At 48.6% G+C, this 25094-nt stretch overlaps 1 protein-coding gene and 3 long non-coding RNA genes across 7 annotated transcripts in view; all 4 read left to right on the plus strand.

Annotated features, from left to right (window-relative positions):
• The first annotated feature begins 9062 nt into the window (after positions 1-9062).
• LOC120994317 (butyrophilin subfamily 1 member A1-like) overlaps positions 9063-25094 on the plus strand; it is a 62024-nt gene continuing 45992 nt past the window's right edge. Inside the window, exon 1 of the mRNA XM_040422784.1 lies at positions 9063-9095. Within this exon, the coding sequence (XP_040278718.1) occupies positions 9081-9095 (15 nt within the window). The 5' untranslated portion in view covers positions 9063-9080. The remainder of the gene's footprint in view (positions 9096-25094) is intronic.
• Positions 13617-15160, plus strand: LOC120994318. Its single transcript, XR_005777388.1, has 4 exons — positions 13617-13778; positions 14199-14405; positions 14607-14691; positions 15039-15160. It is a non-coding gene; the product is annotated as an uncharacterized LOC120994318 (long non-coding RNA).
• Positions 15328-18017, plus strand: LOC120994319. Of its 3 annotated transcripts, none has more exons than XR_005777389.1 (3): positions 15328-15549; positions 15678-16249; positions 17985-18017. It is a non-coding gene; the product is annotated as an uncharacterized LOC120994319 (long non-coding RNA). The 3 variants fall into 3 exon arrangements; XR_005777391.1 differs by having other exon boundaries at positions 15751-16249; XR_005777390.1 differs by having other exon boundaries at positions 15328-15537; positions 15666-16249.
• On the plus strand, positions 16788-17528 carry LOC120994320. 2 transcript variants are annotated; one of them, XR_005777392.1, is made up of 3 exons: positions 16788-16845; positions 17212-17272; positions 17346-17446. It is a non-coding gene; the product is annotated as an uncharacterized LOC120994320 (long non-coding RNA). The 2 variants fall into 2 exon arrangements; XR_005777393.1 differs by lacking the exon at positions 16788-16845 and adding an exon at positions 16926-17064 and having other exon boundaries at positions 17419-17528.

Here is a 25094-nt window from a genome sequence, read left to right on the forward strand (position 1 = left end):
ATCGTGATGTTTTTGTCTGTCTCTAGGGCTTTAATGGCAAATCTCTCTTCCTTACTACAATTGTACCTAGAGGGAACGGAACAAAGAGCGGAGAGTTCAGAGAAAACATCAACACATGAGACATCTCCTACGGGGGGCATCTTAGTGCTTTTATTTTTCAAAGAGGTGAATGGACCCACCCCTTCAGCCTTGGTAGGTGTGCTGTCAAGGTTATAGAGCAAGCGGACGTCACTCAAAATCTCTACCGGGATGCCTAATACTCGGCTTTCTTTCTTTCTTATCCCTCAGTTTATGATACTTATGCCATCTAAGCTTATGGGCAAATAGGTGGAGGTCACGCGTCCAACGAAATAAGTCAAATCTAGTAGTCGGACCAAAAGAAAGGCCTCGTCTGAGTAATTTAATCTCGGTTTCGGTCAGCGAGCGAGAAGATAAATTAATAACAAATTTATCGGAAGTTGTTATAAATGTGTTGTTGATAACTGGGTATTCCGGCTCCTCAGTGGGTAATGTGCTCCCTGGTCTAAAAAAGGGGAGGTTGAGGGTACGGTGGGCGAGGGTTGGGGGGGTTTTGAGGGTTACTCCTAAAGCGACCCCCACGTCCCCTGGATCTAAAACCTCCCCGTCCGCGGCCTCTAGTTTTAGGATGTCTGTCCCTCTCAGTATCAGAGGCCTCAGTAGAGGAGAGGTCAGTATTCTGAGCCGAGTTGGGGTTTGTTAGAAACAGATACACTTTATTCTCCTTAAAATCCTGAAAGTCCCGGGTAAATTGTTTATGCTTCCGGTCTTTCAAGTGGTATTGGTAACGTTCAATGGTATTTTGTAATTGAGTCTCTTTATTGCAAATTCGGTTTCTAGGAGGGATTTTTTTGTGGTCTCAATTTGTTCTATTAGACTACGTTCTGCTCGTTCTAAGACAACCCTTCGTCCAGTAACAGCTGCAGGAATCGCAGTGAACTGGATGTAGCCTCCCGTTCCCACTTGCGGCCATTGTGGCTTCTGTGACCTTCTTATACAATCAAATCCTTTAGAGGGGAACCGGCTGATACTGTTTACTACATACGAGACTTCATTAATTGTCCTACGACTGGTGTAATTTATCTCCTCACCTGTGTATGTGGTTTACGTTATGTGGGTAAGACTCAAAGGGAATTGCGCAAGCGCATGTGTGAACATGTCAGCGACATACGCAGCAATAGGGATACTCCCATAGTGCGACATGTAGTCTTCCCACAACGGCCGTACCTCATCGGTTCGATTTATGGCCATTGAACACATCAAAAAACCACAACGGGGTGTGGGGGGGGGCTGATTGTGATAAGCCTATCCTCCAGAGAGTGCTGGTGGATATTTACACTCAATACTCCCACCCCCCACGGCTTGAACGAGCAGCTACATTTCGGCTGCTTCTTATGATTCCTTTTGGATGCGCTGTGGCTCTGTGTGCGCTCATTTCTGGCCCTAGCTGATTTCCGGTAGGGCAGTCGCCAGTATCCCTGTTTAGGCCATGATTTTTTCTCCTGCCAATTAATATCCCGTTCTCTGGTCGGCTTTGAGGGTTCCTTTACTATTTCCCTCAACACATTGGAGTTGTAGCACGTCTCTCGAATAGTCGTTCGAGGCGCTCCTCCTCCCCTTTTTCTGTGTTTCACCGTAGAAGTATTGTCCTCCTGTCTGGCCACCCATACCGTTAGCGACCACCAGGAGGCGTTCTCTACATTTCGTGCCATACCGAGCACTTACCAGGCTCTTTATTGGCCTAATGTTACCGGCGGTCACCGCATCCTCTCTATACGTCACCATTTGATTGGCGTTTTTGAGGCTACGTTTACGCCTGGACATCCTCCTGGGTGCCAGCCTTAGTGATCCGCCGGTACGATTGTGCACATGCGTGACTACATCTTCGCCTGACGCCCGATCACGTGGTGACAGGAGCGCCAGCGCACCCTCTGAGGTCATTGCCCGGAGCCCAGTCACGTGACGATGGAGAACGCCGGGCGCATGCGCTCTACCTGGCCCCTCCTTATATTTCGGCTGTGCAGACATAGATGCTGCCGGACTATCCATCTAGAGGGGACACCATCACCTCGGTGATCCCCCCCCCTCCGTGGTATACAGCCATACGCTGTCCACGGTCACCTAATAGTGAGTGTCACCTCCTCTCATCACTTACTGATGGGGCTGAGGTCTTTTTGTCACTATTCTTACTGGTTTTTTTCTGTTATGTGTTTTGTTCTAGGTTACACTCCATTGCTGTGCCGTACGCCGCCTCTGGTAATATTTGTTTGCCCCGTGTCCCCTGAAGAATCTAGGGGCTCATATTGATGAAACGCGTCGGGACAATCCCTCTTTTTCATTTGTATACCGATGTAAGATTTTTTAGCCCCCGGATCTGGCACATTTTCCATTTACGTTTATACTCTGTACAGGGCCTTTTAGGGTCTCTAGAGTAGGATCAGGTTCCAGCCAGGGCCACCCCTTGCAGGGTTTTTTGGACCCCGTATCTAGGAGTATATAGGGTGGACTAGGCCAAGTAGGGATTGATAGGGTTAGTTGACACCCAACCCCCCCCCCTTGGGCCTCACCAGCCACCCGCCAGTCCGGTTTAGGTGCCATCCGTGACACTTGGTGTGGAAACATATTTTCTACAATGGTGAGACAATAGTTTTTTGTCTTTCTGTGTCCACCCAGCCTTTTGACGGTTATACTCAGTGCTCTTGACGGTCCTTCACCAATGACCAGTTGAGCTTCGAGTCCATTAATATTTGTTTGTTTGTCTGTAGGGGCTTAATTTTTACCTCTTTATACTATTAAAAGTTACGTTTTATTTAGTGACTGCCTCTTTCTAGTTTCTATAATATTATATGTACAGCATGCTCCATATCACTAGAAGATGTATAACTTATACCAGCTGTACATATATAATTATATACAGGAGATGCCCAGGTTATACCAGCTGTACCTATATAATTATATACAGGAGATGCCCGGGTTATACCAGCTGTACATATATAATTATATACAGGAGATACCCAGGTTATAGCAGCTGTACATATATAATTATATACAGGAGATACCCAGGTTATACCAGCTGTACATATATAATTATATACAGGAGATACCCAGGTTATACCAGCTGTACATATATAATTATATCCAGGAGATGCCCGGGTTATACCAGCTGTACATATATAATTATATACAGGAGATACCCAGGTTATAGCAGGTGTACATATATAATTATATACAGGAGATACCCAGGTTATACCAGCTGTACATATATAATTATATACAGGAGATACCCAGGTTATAGCAGGTGTACATATATAATTATATACAGGAGATACCCAGGTTATAGCAGCTGTACATATATAATTATATACAGGAGATACCCAGGTTATAGCAGGTGTAGATATATAATTATATACAGGAGATACCCAGGTTATAGCAGGTGTACCTATATAATTATATACAGGAGATGCCCGGGTTATACCAGCTGTACATATATAATTATATACAGGAGATACCCAGGTTATAGCAGGTGTACATATATAATTATATACAGGAGATACCCAGGTTATACCAGCTGTACATATATAATTATATACAGGAGATACCCAGGTTATAGCAGGTGTACATATATAATTATATACAGGAGATACCCAGGTTATAGCAGCTGTACATATATAATTATATACAGGAGATACCCAGGTTATAGCAGGTGTAGATATATAATTATATACAGGAGATACCCAGGTTATACCAGCCGTACATATATATTATATACAGGAGATACCCAGGTTATACCAGCCGTACATATATATTATATACAGGAGATGCCCAGGTTATAGCAGGTGTAGATATATAATTATATACAGAATTCATAAAAGAGATAACACATTTTCCTAAATATTCCTGGGAGGGGGTGTATACCGATTTCCAGGGCAACTGGAGACATTTTAATTCATGATAAATCAGTTCAGAACTGAACTTTTTGAACAATCCACTATACTTGGCTGGAGCTGGTGTCTCTCTCCTCCTAATGTGCAGCCGCCGCCGTGCGCGGTGTGGAAGGGCTTCATGATGCAGTCGAGCTGTCACGTGGGTCCCTGCACTGGGCGCAGCCCTATATCAGGGCGGAACGTGCGGATGTGGCTTTAATAGATTAGGCTATATTTTACATGTGACCGTTTTGTGGCTTTTTCCTGAGATCTGCAGAGGAGCAGCTGGTGTGAACACACCCTGAACTTGGCCGCTGTTTTTTGGGTGGGGATTGCAAGAAAAAGGTGGTCAGTCAGCACATCCCAATGCGCAGGTGCACGCCGCCATGGCTAGAATCAGGAAGACTAAAAAGGAATATACAAAGAAATACAGCGCTCACTCTCCTGATACCGTGGACAAGGTGCTCCTGTCAGTAGGCACTCTGCACTGTAATCACCCAGAGACATTATCCGCTTAAAGAGGACCTTTCATGGGTCCAGACTTTATAAGATAAGTAGCGCGTTAGGTAGGGCATAAAGCAGGGACCCTATAGCGCTTGCTATTATTCCTGGGCGCCGCTCCGTTCGCCTGCTGTAATCAAAAGCCATTATTGAAATATCTGTAAACCAATCATGTTTTACTTTGAGGGGTTACACCCTTTGTCTCTGGGTATAAATAAATGGCCAGGTGCACTCTGCAGAATCACTGAATCCTCAAACTGATTTTAAAATTGAGAGATTAGTCAACATGTCCTACGGTGTAGAACATGTCTAAGCCCTAACAAACAACTCACCAGTTACCTCCAGCATGTGGCCATGCCTGCAATGGGAGGAGGGAGGAGTCTGTGAGTCCCACTCAAGACTTGCTGATATGTCCCAGGCCTCACAGGTGCACCTAAATGTGGCCTGTAGATGGAAAACAGGCACATTTAAATAGGAGTTTATACACCTCCAGAAATCTATATATACAAACTAAGAAGACAGGTTGGCATTAGCAGGAGGTGCTTCAAACCCACATGCAGTTGTGCATATATACAGGGGAGCAAATCCTGCACATATAGATTTCTGGAGGTGTATAAACTCCAATTTAAATGTGCCTGTTTTCCATCTACAGGTCACATTTAGGTGCACCTGTGAGGCCTGCGACATATCAGCCAGTCTTGAGTGGGACTCGCAGACTCCTCCCTCCTCCCATTGCAAGCATGGCCACATGCTGGAGGTAACTGGTGAGTTGTTTGTGAGTCGGCCTTATGCTCCTGTAAATTGCCCACTGGCTCCTGGTATCGCCCATACGGCTCAGGTAGGAGAGTGTAGGGTCCCGGGCTACTTGAGAAACCTTGGCGTGGTGCCCGGGCTTAGACATGTTCTACACCGTAGGACATGTTGACTAATCTCTCAATTTTAAAATCAGTTTGAGGATTCAGTGATTCTGCAGAGTGCACCTGTGTTTGTTATTGTTTTGTTATATTGTTATATTAATTATTACATCCGCACTTGTTACCTTGTGTAGGATGTCTATTGTGGTACTTGTGGTTCGCCGCGGGCATCCTCCATTGTATGCATTTTGCTGGGGATTGCCATTAGCAACGGGCCACAAGTGCAGGATTTGCTCCCCTGTATATATGCACAACTGCATGTGGGTTTGAAGCACCTCCTGCTAATGCCAACCTGTCTTCTTAGTTTGTATAAATAAATGGCCCAGGACTCTCCCACTTTGGGTTCCTGGCAGAGTTTTGAACTATACTCTGACTTCTGTCATTTTCCTCCGTCTACGTCATTCACCTGAACACGAGGCAACGATCGTCACGTGGCTGACCCTTGGTCTGCCACAACATTTTCTGGTGGAGTATGCGGGCTCCACAACAACGCTCCTAGCTGCAGACCGCGATACGGAGACCAGGACCCAGGAAGACCGCGGTAAGTAACCCATTGTGTTACTGCCTGTCTCCTGAGCTCTGCTCGCTGTTCTGCAGTGTGGTGTGTGAACGTGGTGCCTGCACCGTGTTCTGGTGAACGTTTTATTTCCCCTATATGTGCAAAACTGTCTCTAGCAGGGCCGTCTTTTCGAATGGGCACGCTGGGCAGTTGCCCGGGGGCCCCACTTGCCTGGGGGCCCGCCTGCCCAGTGAACCCACCAGCCCACCCCCCAGTTGAATACTAATGAGCGCTTCCATTATGGAAGCGCTCATTAGAACCGAGAGACCAGGAAGTGGTGAACGCTCTGTACTCACCACTTCCTGGTCCTCGGCTGTCGGCTGTGCAGGGCTGCGCACAGCGTGAGGGCGCTCTGTGACCTCACGCTGTGCGCGCCAGTTCAGAGCACAGAGTCGACTGAGGAGAGGCAGGCGGCGTCCAGGAGCAGGAGAGGTAAGTGATTTTTTATTTTATAAGAAAATGTGGCTGCTGGGGGCATAAGGGGGCTAATGGAGAGGCATATGGGGGCTAATGGAGAGGCATATGGGGGGCTAATGGAGAGGCATATGGGGGGCTAATGGAGAGAGGCATATGGGGGGCTAATGGAGAGAGGCATATGGGGGGCTAATGGAGAGGCATATGGGGGCTAATGGAGAGGCATATGGGGGCTAATGAGGCATATGGGGGCTAATGGAGAGGCATATGGGGGCTAATGGAGAGGCATATGGGGGCTAATGAGGCATATGGGGGCTAATGGAGAGGCATATGGGGGCTAATGAGGCATATGGGGGCTAATGGAGAGGCATATGGGGGCTAATGAGGCATATGGGGGCTAATGGAGAGGCATATGGGGGCTAATGGAGAGGCATATGGGGGCTAATGATGAGAGGCAGCATATGGGGGCTAATGGAGAGGCATATGGGGGCTAATGAGGCATATGGGGGCTAATGGAGAGGCATATGGGGGCTAATGGAGAGGCATATGGGGGCTAATGGAGAGGCATATGGGGGCTAATGGAGAGGCATATGGGGGCTAATGATGAGAGGCAGCATATGGGGGCTAATGAGAGGCATAATAACACTGTCATCCACAGATGCCCCCATAACAGTGTGTCTTCCACAGATGCCCCCATAACACTGCGCCTGCGCACTGACGAGAGACAGAAAGAAGGGGAAAGAATCCGCGGAAGCGAGCAGAGGACGGCACAGCAGACGACTGAATGGCTTCTTTTGTAAGTAAATAGTTTTAGTATAAATGTATCCCTGCATACCGCAATTCTCTCATATTTTGTAATCTTATTTATATATACTTATTTTGTTTTTGCCCCCCCATTTTTGACTGTGGTATCTTTGTGCCCCCCCTATATATTATTCCTATATTAAACACTGATTTTGTTGAAAGTACCAATAAATATCGCCTTATTGATAATTTGCATTTTTATTCTAGTGCGTGATTGTGTAGACAGGGCCCCAGTGCACTGTATTGCCCGGGGGCCTATAATGCTCTTAAGATGGCACTGGTCTCTAGGTGTATGAATGCGCGAATGTGTGAGTGGCTGAGATAAGCTGAATCCTGGAGGGGTCTGACCCTGCTCCTCCTGAGCCCAGCTGAAAGTCTGGAGCTCGCTGACTGGCTCTGGAGGCCTCTGGTTCTGGTGGAGAAAGGGTTGACGGACCCATCCTGGAGGAGGCAGTGTATAAAGATGTCCAGTGAGATTGGATAGGGGCCCTGCTGTTCCTTGTCGGTACCTGAAAAGGCGTCTGAGGTCAGGGGTGGCTCCAATGTCATACTGTGTGGTTTCACATGTACTGAGCGCCTGCTGATATTGTGTGAGGAAGAATTACTGCCAACTCCTGTGCTGTACAGTGTATACACGCGTGGGTATTATGATACCAGTTTGGATTGGGTGGTTGCAGTTATAATCATTTGGATTGCAGTATTTGTTTGCTTCCTGTGCCATAGAAAGAACGTAGAGGGGTTTAAGGGGTTTCCAGCGAGTAACCCCAGAGAGGACGTGAGTTACTCTGTGTGAGGGCAAGACTATACTGTAGTAATGCCAGACCAGTGGATCAGTCCTGCCTCGGAAGTGTGTCCACGGCACCACTGGTAGTAGAAGAAAGTGGTGCTGCCTCGGAAGTGTGTCCACGGCACCACTAATAGTGCTGCCTCGGAAGTGTGTCCACGGCACCACTAGTAGTGCTGCCTTGGAAGTGTGTCCACGGCACCACTAGTAGTGCCGCCTCGGAAGTGTGTCCACGGCACCACTAGTAGTGCCGCCTCGGAAGTGTGTCCACGGCACCACTAATAGTGCTGCCTCGGAAGTGTGTCCACGGCACCACTAGTAGTGCTGCCTTGGAAGTGTGTCCACGGCACCACTAGTAGTGCCGCCTCGGAAGTGTGTCCACGGCACTACTAATAGTGCAGCCTCGGAAGTGTGTCCACGGCACTGTTGTAATTCACCAGGTGTGTGAGTACCTGGGTAGTGAATTACAAGGAGCCACCCACGGGATGGGGGCTACACAGAGTAAGCGTTCCTCTGAGAAGGGAGCAGAGAAATGGGTCTCTGCAATTGAAATGATGCAATGCGCAAAAGGCACTGGAGGCTGCGCATATTTAGTAAATTTGAGATTCTTGGCAATTACATTTTGCACAAGATTATTTGGGCCCTTCCATAATGTCCTCCATTAAATGCAGGGAATGCAGGTACAAGAATCTCCCATTTACAAGATAAGCGCAGCCTCAGCCCCAGAATATCCGGATATAACTCTGGCGTTATTTGTGTTTGCAGAGCGCGGCTGCATTGTGTGGTTTTTTGTCTTATGGGGGGAGATGTCACCGTCACTACAGCCGGGGCCGGTGTCCGGGGAGTTTCCTATGAGCTGAGTAACACGCTGTTCCTTCAGGCATCCGGGGAAGATGGAGCCAATATATATATATATACCATATCCAGTAGACAGCATGAGAACGGGAAGACTCTGCTGTCTGAACCATGTTCTGCGTCTTCTTCTTCTCCAGCTGTATGTGACAGGAAGAGATGGCGGCACTACTATATCGCATGGATGATTTCCAAGAAATAGAAAGTGAAAGTGAAGATAAAAAACAAAGATTAAAGTGCAACTACTACACCCACCAGGCTTTATAAGAGGAGGTGATAGTCACAATCTTTCTTTTAATTTCTGACTGTGAATGAGAGAGGATCTGGTGAGTCAGGGGTGTACGGAAAGTCGGGGGTACAGAGGGGTACGTGGAGGGGGGGGGGGTTATAGCTTTTTCCCAGTTTATTAAGATGCTGCGTCTCATAGATGATAGGAGTCCTGTGGTGCTGTATACTGTGGGGTGCTATATACTGTGGGGGGGCTGTATATGGGGTGCTGTATACTGTGGGGGGGCTGTATATAGGGTGCTGTATACTGTGGGGTGATGTATACTGTGGTGTGCTATACTGCTCTACTGTATACTATGGGGTGCTGTATACTGTGGTGTGCTATACTGTATACTGTGGGATGCTGTACACTATAGGGTGCTATACTGCATACTGTGGGTTGCTGTATACTATAGGGTGCTATACTGTATACTGTGGGGTGCTATACTGCATACTGTGGGGTGTTGTATATTATAGGGTGCTATTCTGCATACTGTGGGGTGCTGTATACTATAGGGTGCTATACTGCATACTGTGGGGTGTTGTATACTATAGGGTTCTATACTGTATACTGTGGGGTGCTGTATACTATAGGGTGCTATACTGTATACTGTGGGGTGATGTATACTATAGGGTGCTATACTGCATACTGTGGGGTGTTGTATATTATAGGGTGCTATACTGCATACTGTGGGGTGCTGTATACTATAGGGTGCTATACTGCATACTGTGGGGTGTTGTATACTATAGGGTGCTATACTGTATACTGTGGGGTGCTGTATACTATAGGGTGCTATACTGTATACTGTGGGGTGCTATACTGCATACTGTGGGGTGTTGTATATTATAGGGTGCTATTCTGCATACTGTGGGGTGCTGTATACTATAGGGTGCTATACTGCATACTGTGGGGTGTTGTATACTATAGGGTGCTATACTGTATACTGTGGGGTGCTGTATACTATAGGGTGCTATACTGTGGGGTGCTGTATACTATAGGGTGCTATACTGCATACTGTGGGGTGCTGTATACTATAGGGTGCTATACTGCATACTGTGGGGTGTTGTATACTATAGGGTGCTATACTGCATACTGTGGGGTGCTGTACACTATAGGGTGCTATACTGCATACTGTGGGGTGTTGTATACTATAGGGTGCTATACTGTATACTGTGGGGTGCTGTACACTATAGGGTGCTATACTGTATACTGTGGGGTGCTATACTGCATACTGTGGGGTGTTGTATACTATAGGGTGCTATACTGTATACTGTGGGGTGCTGTATACTATAGGGTGCTATACTGTGGGGTGCTGTATACTATAGGGTGCTATACTGCATACTGTGGGGTGCTGTATACTATAGGGTGCTATACTGCATACTGTGGGGTGTTGTATACTATAGGGTGCTATACTGCATACTGTGGGGTGCTGTACACTATAGGGTGCTATACTGCATACTGTGGGGTGTTGTATACTATAGGGTGCTATACTGTATACTGTGGGGTGCTGTACACTATAGGGTGCTATACTGTATACTGTGGGGTGCTATACTGCATACTGTGGGGTGTTGTATACTATAGGGTGCTATACTGCATACTGTGGGGTGTTGTATATTATAGGGTGCTATTCTGCATACTGTGGGTTGCTGTATACTATAGGGTGCTATACTGCATACTGTGGGGTGTTGTATACTATAGGGTGCTATACTGCATACTGTGGGGTGTTGTATATTATAGGGTGCTATTCTGCATACTGTGGGTTGCTGTATACTATAGGGTGCTATACTGCATACTGTGGGTTGCTGTATACTATAGGGTGCTATACTGTATACTGTGGGGTGCTGTACACTATAGGGTGCTATACTGTATACTGTGGGGTGCTATACTGCATACTGTGGGGTGTTGTATACTATAGGGTGCTATACTGCATACTGTGGGGTGCTGTATACTATAGGGTGCTATACTGCATACTGTGGGTTGCTGTATACTATAGGGTGCTATACTGTATACTGTGGGGTGCTGTACACTATAGGGTGCTATACTGTATACTGTGGGGTGCTATACTGCATACTGTGGGGTGTTGTATACTATAGGGTGCTATACTGCATACTGTGGGGTGCTGTATACTATAGGGTGCTATACTGCATACTGTGGGTTGCTGTATACTATAGGGTGCTATACTGCATACTGTGGGTTGCTGTATACTATAGGGTGCTATACTGCATACTGTGGGGTGCTGTATACTATAGGGTGCTATACTGCATACTGTGGGTTGCTGTATACTATAGGGTGCTATACTGCATACTGTGGGGTGCTATACTGTATACTGTGGGGTGCTGTATACTATAGGGTGCTATACTGCATACTCTGGGGTACTTTATACTATAGGGTGCTATACTGCATACTGTGGGTTGCTGTATACTATAGGGTGCTATACTGCATACTGTGGTGTACTGTATACTATAGGGTGCTATACTGCATACTGTGGGTTGCTGTATACTATAGGGTGCTATACTGCATACTGTGGGGTGCTGTATACTATAGGGTGCTATACTGCATACTGTGGGGTGCTTTATACTATAGGGTGCTATACTGCATACTGTGTGGTGCTGTATACTATAGGGTGCTATACTGCATACTCTGGGGTGCTGTATACTATAGGGTGCTATACTGTATAGTGTGGGGTGCTATACTGCATACTGTGGGTTGCTGTATACTATAGGGTGCTATACTGCATACTGTGGGATGCTGTACACTATAAGGTGCTATACTGCATACTGTGGGTTGCTGTATACTATAGGGTGCTATACTGCATACTCTGGGGTGCTGTATACTATAGGGTGCTATACTGTATACTGTGGGGTGCTATACTGTATACTGTGGGGTGCTGTATACTATAGGGTGCTATACTGCATACTGTGGGGTGCTGTATACTATAGGGTGCTATACTGCATACTGTGGGATGCTGTACACTATAAGGTGCTATACTGCATACTGTGGGTTGCTGTATACTATAGGGTGCTATACTGCATACTGTGGGGTGCTTTATACTATAGGGTGCTATACTGCATACTGTGTGGTGCTGTATACTATAGGGTGCTATACTGCATACTCTGGGGTGCTGTATACTATAGGGTGCTATACTGCATACTGTGGGGTGCTGTATACTATAAGGTGCTATACTGCATACTGTGGGTTGCTGTATACTATAGGGTGCTATACTGCATACTCTGGGGTGCTGTATACTATAGGGTGCTATACTGTATACTGTGGGGTGCTATACTGTATACTGTGGGGTGCTGTATACTATAGGGTGCTATACTGCATACTGTGGGATGCTGTACACTATAAGGTGCTATACTGCATACTGTGGGTTGCTGTATACTATAGGGTGCTATACTGCATACTGTGGGGTGCTTTATACTATAGGGTGCTATACTGCATACTGTGTGGTGCTGTATACTATAGGGTGCTATACTGCATACTCTGGGGTGCTGTATACTATAGGGTGCTATACTGCATACTGTGGGGTGCTGTATACTATAAGGTGCTATACTGCATACTGTGGGGTGCTGTATACTATAGGGTGCTATACTGCATACTGTGGGTTGCTGTATACTATAGGGTGCTATACTGCATACTGTGGGGTGTTGTATACTATAGGGTGCTATACTGCATACTCTGGGGTGCTGTATACTATAGGGTGCTATACTGCATACTGTGGGGTGCTGTATACTATAAGGTGCTATACTGCATACTGTGGGTTGCTGTATACTATAGGGTGCTATACTGCATACTGTGGGGTGCTTTATACTATAGGGTGCTATACTGCATACTGTGTGGTGCTGTATACTATAGGGTGCTATACTGCATACTCTGGGGTGCTGTATACTATAGGGTGCTATACTGCATACTGTGGGGTGCTGTATACTATAGGGTGCTATACTGCATACTCTGGGGTGCACTGTAACACTAGGGTGAGCCGAGCCCCGGTCTCCTTCCTGCAGAGCGGTGCCCACCTCCAGCCTGAGCACTGAGCACTGATCCTGAGCCGCTGGAGTCTTCAGAACTGGAAGTATTTACAGTCATTCACTGGACTTTTGTGTGTGTGTTGTGGTGGAGGGCGTGATTGCACGCTAGGGTGTGGGAAGGCGGGATCCAGGGGGCCCAAGTAAATTTTTGCCCAGGGTCCAATCAATATTAAAGACGGCCCTGGTCACAATCATCATTGTTTTCTGTACTGAAACTGAGAAGAAAATATAATGATAAAAATAATGTAATAGAAGATGAGAAAGAGAAAGAGAACCAGGATTAAAATGGGGGCGAAATCCCCCCAGCGCCCCCTGAGATATGAGAGACTCGTCCTCAACACAGGAAGGGGAAGCTGTACAAGCATCCCTATAACCAGTAATACCGCCATACACTGACCATACAGAGGTCCGATACCCGGTGTACACAGGAGCCCTGCGGAGTAATATCACCCTGCAGAGTATACACTGACCATACAGAGGTCAGATACCAGGTGTACACAGGAGCCCTGCGGAGTAATATCACCCTGCAGAGTATACACTGACCATACAGAGGTCAGATACCAGGTGTACACAGGAGCCCTGCGGAGTAATATCACCCTGCAGAGTATACACTGACCACACAGAGGTCAGATACCAGGTGTACACAGGAGCCCTGCGGAGTAATATCACCCTGCAGAGTATACACTGACCATACAGAGGTCAGATACCAGGTGTACACAGGAGCCCTGCGGAGTATACACTGACCACACAGAGGTCCGATACCAGGTGTACACAGGAGCCCTGCGGAGTAATATCATCCAGCAGAGTATACACTGACCATACAGAGGTCAGATACCAGGTGTACACAGGAGCCCTGCGGAGTAATATCACCCTGCAGAGTACACACTGATCATACAGAGGTCAGATACCAGGTGTACACAGGAGCCCTGCAGAGTAATATCACCCTGCAGAGTGTACACTGACCATACAGAGGTCAGATACTAGGTGTACACAGGAGCCCTGCGGAGTAATATCACCCTGCAGAGTATACACTGACCATACAGAGGTCAGATACTAGGTGTACACAGGAGCCCTGCGGAGTAATATCACCCTGCAGAGTGTACACTGACCATACAGAGGTCAGATACCAGGTGTACACAGGAGCCCTGCGGAGTAATATCACCCTGCAGAGTATACACTGACCATACAGAGGTCAGATACCAGGTGTACACAGGAGCCCTGCGGAGTAATATCACCCTGCAGAGTATACACTGACCATACAGAGGTCAGATACCAGGTGTACACAGGAGCCCTGCGGAGAAATATCACCCTGCAGAGTATACACTGACCATACAGAGGTCAGATACCAGGTGTACACAGGAGCCCTGCGGAGTATACACTGACCACACAGAGGTCCGATACCAGGTGTACACAGGAGCCCTGCGGAGTAATATCATCCAGCAGAGTATACACTGACCATACAGAGGTCAGATACCAGGTGTACACAGGAGCCCTGCGGAGTAATATCACCCTGCAGAGTACACACTGATCATACAGAGGTCAGATACCAGGTGTACACAGGAGCCCTGCAGAGTAATATCACCCTGCAGAGTATACACTGACCATACAGAGGTCAGATACCAGGTGTACACAGGAGCCCTGCGGAGTAATATCACCCTGCAGAGTATACACTGACCATACAGAGGTCAGATACCAGGTGTACACAGGAGCCCTGCGGAGTAATATCACCCTGCAGAGTATACACTGACCATACAGAGGTCAGATACCAGGTGTACACAGGAGCCCTGCGGAGTAATATCACCCTGCAGAGTATACACTGACCATACAGAGGTCAGATACCAGGTGTACACAGGAGCCCTGCGGAGTAATATCACCCTGCAGAGTATACACTGACCATACAGAGGTCAGATACCAGGTGTACACAGGAGCCCTGCGGAGTATACACTGACCACACAGAGGTCCGATACCAGGTGTACACAGGAGCCCTGCGGAGTAATATCACCCTGCAGAGTATACACTGACCATACAGAGGTCAGATACCAGGTGTACACAGGAGCCCTGCGGAGTAATATCACCCTGCAGAGTACACACTGATCATACAGAGGTCAGATACCAGGTGTACACAGGAGCCCTGCAGAGTAATATCACCCTGCAGAGTATACACTGACCATACAGAGGTCAGATACTAGGTGTACACAGGAGCCCTGCGGAGTAATATCACCCTGCAGAGTGTACACTGACCATACAGAGGTCAGATACCAGGTGTACACAGGAGCCCTGCGGAGTAATATCACCCTGCAGAGTATACACTGACCATACAGAGGTCAGATACCAGGTGTACACAGGAGCCCTGCGGAGTAATATCACCCTGCAGAGTATACACTGACCATACAGAGGTCAGATACCAGGTGTACACAGGAGCCCTGCGGAGAAATATCACCCTGCAGAGTATACACTGACCATACAGAGGTCAGATACCAGGTGTATACAGGAGCCCTGCGGAGTATACACTGACCACACAGAGGTCCGATACCAGGTGTACACAGGAGCCCTGCGGAGTAATATCATCCAGCAGAGTATACACTGACCATACAGAGGTCAGATACCAGGTGTACACAGGAGCCCTGCAGAGTAATATCACCCTGCAGAGTATACACTGACCATACAGAGGTCAGATACTAGGTGTACACAGGAGCCCTGCGGAGTAATATCACCCTGCAGAGTGTACACTGACCATACAGAGGTCAGATACCAGGTGTACACAGGAGCCCTGCAGAGTAATATCACCCTGCAGAGTATACACTGACCATACAGAGGTCAGATACCAGATGTACACAGGAGCCCTGCGGAGTAATGTCACCCTACAGAGTATACACTGACCATACAGAGGTCAGATACCAGGTGTACACAGGAGCCCTGCGGAGTAATATCACCCTGCAGAGTGTACACTGACCATACAGAGGTCAGATACCAGGTGTACACAGGAGCCCTGCGGAGTAATATCACCCTGCAGAGTGTACACTGACCATACAGAGGTCAGATACCAGGTGTACACAGGAGCCCTGCAGAGTAATATCACCCTGCAGAGTATACACTGACCATACAGAGGTCAGATACCAGGTGTACACAGGAGCCCTGCGGAGTAATATCACCCTGCAGAGTATACACTGACCATACAGAGGTCAGATACCAGGTGTACACAGGAGCCCTGCAGAGTAATATCACCCTGCAGAGTGTACACTGACCATACAGAGGTCAGATACCAGGTGTACACAGGAGCCCTGCGGAGTAATATCACCCTGCAGAGTGTACACTGACCATACAGAGGTCAGATACCAGGTGTACACAGGAGCCCTGCGGAGTAATATCACCCTGCAGAGTGTACACTGACCATACAGAGGTCAGATACCAGGTGTACACAGGAGCCCTGCGGAGTAATATCACCCTGCAGAGTATACACTGACCATACAGAGGTCAGATACCAGGTGTACACAGGAGCCCTGCGGAGTAATATCACCCTGCAGAGTGTACACTGACCACACAGAGGTCAGATACCAGGTGTACACAGGAGCCCTGCGGAGTAATATCACCCTGCAGAGTATACACTGACCATACAGAGGTCCGATACCAGGTGTACACAGGAGCCCTGCGGAGTAATATCACCCTGCAGAGTATACACTGACCATACAGAGGTCAGATACCAGGTGTACACAGGAGCACTGCGGAGTAATATCACCCTGCAGAGTATACACTGACCATACAGAGGTCAGATACCAGGTGTACACAGGAGCCCTGCAGAGTAATATCACCCTGCGGAGTATACACTGACCATACAGAGGTCAGATACCAGGTGTACACAGGAGCCCTGCGGAGTAATATCACACTGCAGAGTATACACTGACCATACAGAGGTCAGATACCAGGTGTACACAGGAGCCCTGCGGAGTAATATCACCCTGCAGAGTATACACTGACCATACAGAGGTCAGATACCAGGTGTACACAGGAGCCCTGCGGAGTAATATCACACTGCAGAGTATACACTGACCATACAGAGGTCAGATACCAGGTGTACACAGGAGCCCTGCGGAGTAATATCACCCTGCAGAGTATACACTGACCCATACAGAGGTCCGATACCAGGTGTACACAGGAGCCCTGCGGAGTAATATCACCCTGCAGAGTATACACTGACCATACAGAGGTCCGATATCAGGTGTACACAGGATTCCTGCGGAGTAATATCACCCTGCAGAGTATACACTGACCATACAGAGGTCAGATACCAGGTGTACACAGGAGCCCTGCTGAGTAATATCACCCTGCAGAGTGTACACTGACCATACAGAGGTCAGATACCAGGTGTACACAGGAGCCCTGCGGAGTAATATCACCCTGCAGAGTATACACTGACCATACAGAGGTCCGATACCAGGTGTACACAGGAGCCCTGCGGAGTAATATCACACTGCAGAGTACACACTGACCATACAGAGGTCAGATACCAGGTGTACACAGGAGCCCCACGGAGTAATATCACCCTGCAGAGTATACACTGACCATACAGAGGTCAGATACCAGGTGTACACAGGAGCCCTGCGGAGTAATATCACCCTGCAGAGTGTACACTGACCATACAGAGGTCAGATACCAGGTGTACACAGGAGCCCTGCGGAGTAATATCACCCTGCAGAGTATACACTGACCATACAGAGGTCAGATACCAGGTGTACACAGGAGCCCTGCGGAGTAATATCACCCTGCAGAGTATACACTGACGATACAGAGGTCAGATACCAGGTGTACACAGGAGCCCTGCGGAGTATACACTGACCACACAGAGGTCCGATACCAGGTGTACACAGGAGCCCTGCGGAGTAATATCATCCAGCAGAGTATACACTGACCATACAGAGGTCAGATACCAGGTGTACACAGGAGCCCTGCGGAGTAATATCACCCTGCAGAGTACACACTGATCATACAGAGGTCAGATACCAGGTGTACACAGGAGCCCTGTGGAGTAATATCACCCTGCAGAGTATACACTGACCATACAGAGGTCAGATACCAGATGTACACAGGAGCCCTGCGGAGTAATGTCACCCTACAGAGTATACACTGACCATACAGAGGTCAGATACCAGGTGTACACAGGAGCCCTGCGGAGTAATATCACCCTGCAGAGTGTACACTGACCATACAGAGGTCAGATACCAGGTGTACACAGGAGCCCTGCGGAGTAATATCACCCTGCAGAGTATACACTGACCATACAGAGGTCAGATACCAGGTGTACACAGGAGCCCTGCGGAGTAATATCACCCTGCAGAGTATACACTGACCATACAGAGGTCAGATACCAGGTGTACACAGGAGCCCTGCGGAGTAATATCACCCTGCAGAGTGTACACTGACCATACAGAGGTCAGATACCAGGTGTACACAGGAGCCCTGCGGAGTAATATCACCCTGCAGAGTGTACACTGACCATACAGAGGTCAGATACCAGGTGTACACAGGAGCCCTGCGGAGTAATATCACCCTGCAGAGTGTACACTGACCATACAGAGGTCAGATACCAGGTGTACACAGGAGCCCTGCGGAGTAATATCACCCTGCAGAGTATACACTGACCATACAGAGGTCAGATACCAGGTGTACACAGGAGCCCTGCGGAGTAATATCACCCTGCAGAGTATACACTGACCATACAGAGGTCAGATACCAGGTGTACACAGGAGCCCTGCAGAGTACTATCACCCTGCAGAGTATACACTGACCATACAGAGGTCAGATACCAGGTGTACACAGGAGCCCTGCGGAGTAATATCACCCTGCAGAGTATACACTGACGATACAGAGGTCAGATACCAGGTGTACACAGGAGCCCTGCGGAGTAATATCACCCTGCAGAGTATACACTGACCATACAGAGGTCAGATACTAGGTGTACACAGGAGCCCTGCAGAGTAATATCACCCTGCAGAGTATACACTGACCATACAGAGGTCAGATACCAGGTGTACACAGGAGCCCTGCGGAGTAATATCACCCTGCAGAGTATACACTGACCATACAGAGGTCAGATACCAGGTGTACACAGGAGCCCTGCGGAGTAATATCACCCTGCAGAGTATACACTGACCATACAGAGGTCAGATACCAGGTGTACACAGGAGCCCTGCGGAGTAATATCACCCTGCAGAGTGTACACTGACCATACAGAGGTCAGATACCAGGTGTACACAGGAGCCCTGCGGAGTAATATCACCCTGCAGAGTGTACACTGACCATACAGAGGTCAGATACCAGGTGTACACAGGAGCCCTGCGGAGTAATATCACCCTGCAGAGTGTACACTGACCATACAGAGGTCCGATACCAGGTGTACACAGGAGCCCTGCGGAGTAATATCACCCTGCAGAGTATACACTGACCATACAGAGGTCAGATACCAGGTGTACACAGGAGCCCTGCGGAGTAATATCACCCTGCAGAGTATACACTGACCATACAGAGGTCAGATACCAGGTGTACACAGGAGCCCTGCGGAGTAATATCACCCTGCAGAGTATACACTGACCATACAGAGGTCAGATACCAGGTGTACACAGGAGCCCTGCGGAGTAATATCACCCTGCAGAGTGTACACTGACCACACAGAGGTCCGATACTAGGTGTACACAGGAGCCCTGCGGAGTAATATCACCCTGCAGAGTGTACACTGACCATACAGAGGTCAGATACCAGGTGTACACAGGAGCCCTGCGGAGTAATATCACCCTGCAGAGTGTACACTGACCACACAGAGGTCCGATACTAGGTGTACACAGGAGCCCTGCAGAGTAATATCACCCTGCAGAGTATACACTGACCATACAGAGGTCAGATACCAGGTGTACACAGGAGCCCTGCGGAGTAATATCACCCTGCAGAGAATACACTGACCATACAGAGGTCAGATACCAGATGTACACAGGAGCCCTGCGGAGTAATATCACCCTGCAGAGTATACACTGACCATACAGAGGTCCGATACCAGGTGTACACAGGAGCCCTGCGGAGTAATATCACCCTGCAGAGTGTACACTGACCATACAGAGGTCAAATACCAGGTGTACACAGGAGCCCTGCGGAGTAATATCACCCTGCAGAGAATACACTGACCATACAGAGGTCAGATACCAGGTGTACACAGCAGCCCTGCGGAGTAATGTCACCCTGCAGAGTGTACACTGACCATACAGAGGTCAGATACCAGGTGTACACAGGAGCCCTGCGGAGTAATATCACCCTGCAGAGTATACACTGACCATACAGAGGTCAGATACCAGGTGTACACAGGAGCCCTGCGGAGTAATATCACCCTGCAGAGTATACACTGACCATACAGAGGTCCGATACCAGGTGTACACAGGAGCCCTGCGGAGTAATATCACCCTGCAGAGTATACACTGACCATACAGAGGTCCGATACCAGGTGTACACAGGAGCCCTGCGGAGTAATATCACCCTGCAGAGTATACACTGACCATACAGAGGTCAGATACCAGGTGTACACAGGAGCCCTGCGGAGTAATATCACCCTGCAGAGTGTACACTGACCACACAGAGGTCCGATACCAGGTGTACACAGGAGCCCTGCGGAGTAATATCACCCTGCAGAGAATACACTGACCATACAGAGGTCAGATACCAGGTGTACACAGGAGCCCTGCGGAGTAATATCACCCTGCAGAGTACACACTGACCACACAGAGGTCAGATACCAGGTGTACACAGGAGCCCTGCGGAGTAATATCACCCTGCAGAGTATACACTGACCATACAGAGGTCAGATACCAGGTGTACACAGGAGCTCTGCGGAGTAATATCACCCTGCAGAGTGTACACTGACCATACAGAGGTCAGATACCAGGTATACACAGGAGCCCTGCGGAGTAATATCACCCTGCAGAGTACACACTGACCATACAGAGGTCAGATACCAGGTGTACACAGGAGCTCTGCGGAGTAATATCACCCTGCAGAGTATACACTGACCATACAGAGGTCAGATACCAGGTATACACAGGAGCCCTGCGGAGTAATATTACCCTACAGAGTATACACTGACCATACAGAGGTCAGATACCAGGTGTACACAGGAGCCCTGCGGAGTAATATCACCCTGCAGAGTATACACTGACCATACAGAGGTCAGATACCAGGTGTACACAGGAGCCCTGCGGAGTAATATCACCCTGCGGAGTGTACACTGACCATACAGAGGTCAGATACCAGGTGTACACAGGAGCCCTGCGGAGTAATATCACCCTGCAGAGTATACACTGACCACACAGAGGTCAGATACCAGGTGTACACAGGAGCCCTGCGGAGTAATATCACCCTGCAGAGTATACACTGACCATACAGAGGTCAGATACCAGGTGTACACAGGAGCCCTGCGGAGTAATATCACCCTGCAGAGTACACACTGACCATACAGAGGTCAGATACCAGGTGTACACAGGAGCTCTGCGGAGTAATATCACCCTGCAGAGTATACACTGACCATACAGAGGTCAGATACCAGGTGTACACAGGAGCCCTGCGGAGTAATATTACCCTACAGAGTATACACTGACCATACAGAGGTCAGATACCAGGTGTACACAGGAGCCCTGTGGAGTAATATCACCCTGCAGAGTATACACTGACCATACAGAGGTCAGATACCAGGTGTACACAGGAGCCCTGCGGAGTAATATCACCCTGCAGAGTGTACACTGACCATACAGAGGTCAGATACCAGGTGTACACAGGAGCTCTGCGGAGTAATATCACCCTGCAGAGTACACACTGACCATACAGAGGTCAGATACCAGGTGTACACAGGAGCCCTGCGGAGTAATATCACCCTGCAGAGTGTACACTGACCATACAGAGGTCAGATACCAGGTGTACACAGGAGCCCTGCAGAGTAATATCACCCTGCAGAGTGTACACTGACCATACAGAGGTCAGATACCAGGTGTACACAGGAGCCCTGCAGAGTAATATCACCCTGCAGAGTATACACTGACCATACACAGGTCAGATACCAGGTGTACACAGGAGCCCTGCAGAGTAATATCACCCTGCAGAGTGTACACTGACCATACAGAGGTCAGATACCAGGTGTACACAGGAGCCCTGTGGAGTAATATCACCCTGCAGAGTGTACACTGACCATACAGAGGTCAGATACCAGGTGTACACAGGAGCCCTGCAGAGTAATATCACCCTGCAGAGTATACACTGACCATACAGAGGTCAGATACCAGGTGTACACAGGAGCCCTGTGGAGTAATATCACCCTGCAGAGTGTACACTGACCATACAGAGGTCAGATACCAGGTGTACACAGGAGCCCTGTGGAGTAATATCACCCTGCAGAGTGTACACTGACCATACAGAGGTCAGATACCAGGTGTACACAGGAGCCCTGCGGAGTAATATCACCCTGCAGAGTATACACTGACCATACAGAGGTCAGATACCAGGTGTACACAGGAGCCCTGCGGAGTAATATCACCCTGCAGAGTATACACTGACCATACAGAGGTCCGATACCAGGTGTACACAGGAGCCCTGCGGAGTAATATCACCCTGCAGAGTATACACTGACCATACAGAGGTCCGATACCAGGTGTACACAGGAGCCCTGCGGAGTAATATCACCCTGCAGAGTATACACTGACCATACAGAGGTCAGATACCAGGTGTACACAGGAGCCCTGCGGAGTAATATCACCCTGCAGAGTGTACACTGACCACACAGAGGTCCGATACCAGGTGTACACAGGAGCCCTGCGGAGTAATATCACCCTGCAGAGAATACACTGACCATACAGAGGTCAGATACCAGGTGTACACAGGAGCCCTGCGGAGTAATATCACCCTGCAGAGTACACACTGACCACACAGAGGTCAGATACCAGGTGTACACAGGAGCCCTGCGGAGTAATATCACCCTGCAGAGTATACACTGACCATACAGAGGTCAGATACCAGGTGTACACAGGAGCTCTGCGGAGTAATATCACCCTGCAGAGTGTACACTGACCATACAGAGGTCAGATACCAGGTATACACAGGAGCCCTGCGGAGTAATATCACCCTGCAGAGTACACACTGACCATACAGAGGTCAGATACCAGGTGTACACAGGAGCTCTGCGGAGTAATATCACCCTGCAGAGTATACACTGACCATACAGAGGTCAGATACCAGGTATACACAGGAGCCCTGCGGAGTAATATTACCCTACAAAGTATACACTGACCATACAGAGGTCAGATACCAGGTGTACACAGGAGCCCTGCGGAGTAATATCACCCTGCAGAGTATACACTGACCATACAGAGGTCAGATACCAGGTGTACACAGGAGCCCTGCGGAGTAATATCACCCTGCGGAGTGTACACTGACCATACAGAGGTCAGATACCAGGTGTACACAGGAGCCCTGCGGAGTAATATCACCCTGCAGAGTATACACTGACCACACAGAGGTCAGATACCAGGTGTACACAGGAGCCCTGCGGAGTAATATCACCCTGCAGAGTATACACTGACCATACAGAGGTCAGATACCAGGTGTACACAGGAGCCCTGCGGAGTAATATCACCCTGCAGAGTACACACTGACCATACAGAGGTCAGATACCAGGTGTACACAGGAGCTCTGCGGAGTAATATCACCCTGCAGAGTATACACTGACCATACAGAGGTCAGATACCAGGTGTACACAGGAGCCCTGCGGAGTAATATTACCCTACAGAGTATACACTGACCATACAGAGGTCAGATACCAGGTGTACACAGGAGCCCTGTGGAGTAATATCACCCTGCAGAGTATACACTGACCATACAGAGGTCAGATACCAGGTGTACACAGGAGCCCTGCGGAGTAATATCACCCTGCAGAGTGTACACTGACCATACAGAGGTCAGATACCAGGTGTACACAGGAGCTCTGCGGAGTAATATCACCCTGCAGAGTACACACTGACCATACAGAGGTCAGATACCAGGTGTACACAGGAGCCCTGCGGAGTAATATCACCCTGCAGAGTGTACACTGACCATACAGAGGTCAGATACCAGGTGTACACAGGAGCCCTGCAGAGTAATATCACCCTGCAGAGTGTACACTGACCATACAGAGGTCAGATACCAGGTGTACACAGGAGCCCTGCAGAGTAATATCACCCTGCAGAGTATACACTGACCATACACAGGTCAGATACCAGGTGTACACAGGAGCCCTGCAGAGTAATATCACCCTGCAGAGTGTACACTGACCATACAGAGGTCAGATACCAGGTGTACACAGGAGCCCTGTGGAGTAATATCACCCTGCAGAGTGTACACTGACCATACAGAGGTCAGATACCAGGTGTACACAGGAGCCCTGCAGAGTAATATCACCCTGCAGAGTATACACTGACCATACAGAGGTCAGATACCAGGTGTACACAGGAGCCCTGTGGAGTAATATCACCCTGCAGAGTGTACACTGACCATACAGAGGTCAGATACCAGGTGTACACAGGAGCCCTGTGGAGTAATATCACCCTGCAGAGTGTACACTGACCATACAGAGGTCAGATACCAGGTGTACACAGGAGCCCTGCAGAGTAATATCACCCTGCAGAGTATACACTGACCATACAGAGGTCAGATACCAGGTGTACACAGGAGCCCTGTGGAGTAATATCACCCTGCAGAGTGTACACTGACCATACAGAGGTCAGATACCAGGTGTACACAGGAGCCCTGCGGAGTAATATCACCCTGCAGAGTGTACACTGACCATACAGAGGTCAGATACCAGGTGTACACAGGAGCCCTGCAGAGTAATATCACCCTGCAGAGTGTACACTGACCATACAGAGGTCAGATACCAGGTGTACACAGGAGCCCTGCGGAGTAATATCACCCTGCAGAGTATACACTGACCACACAGAGGTCAGATACCAGGTGTACACAGGAGCCCT

The sequence above is a fragment of the Bufo bufo genome, chromosome 3 (assembly GCF_905171765.1).
Source record: "Bufo bufo chromosome 3, aBufBuf1.1, whole genome shotgun sequence".
In the NCBI taxonomy this organism is placed as follows: domain Eukaryota; kingdom Metazoa; phylum Chordata; class Amphibia; order Anura; family Bufonidae; genus Bufo; species Bufo bufo.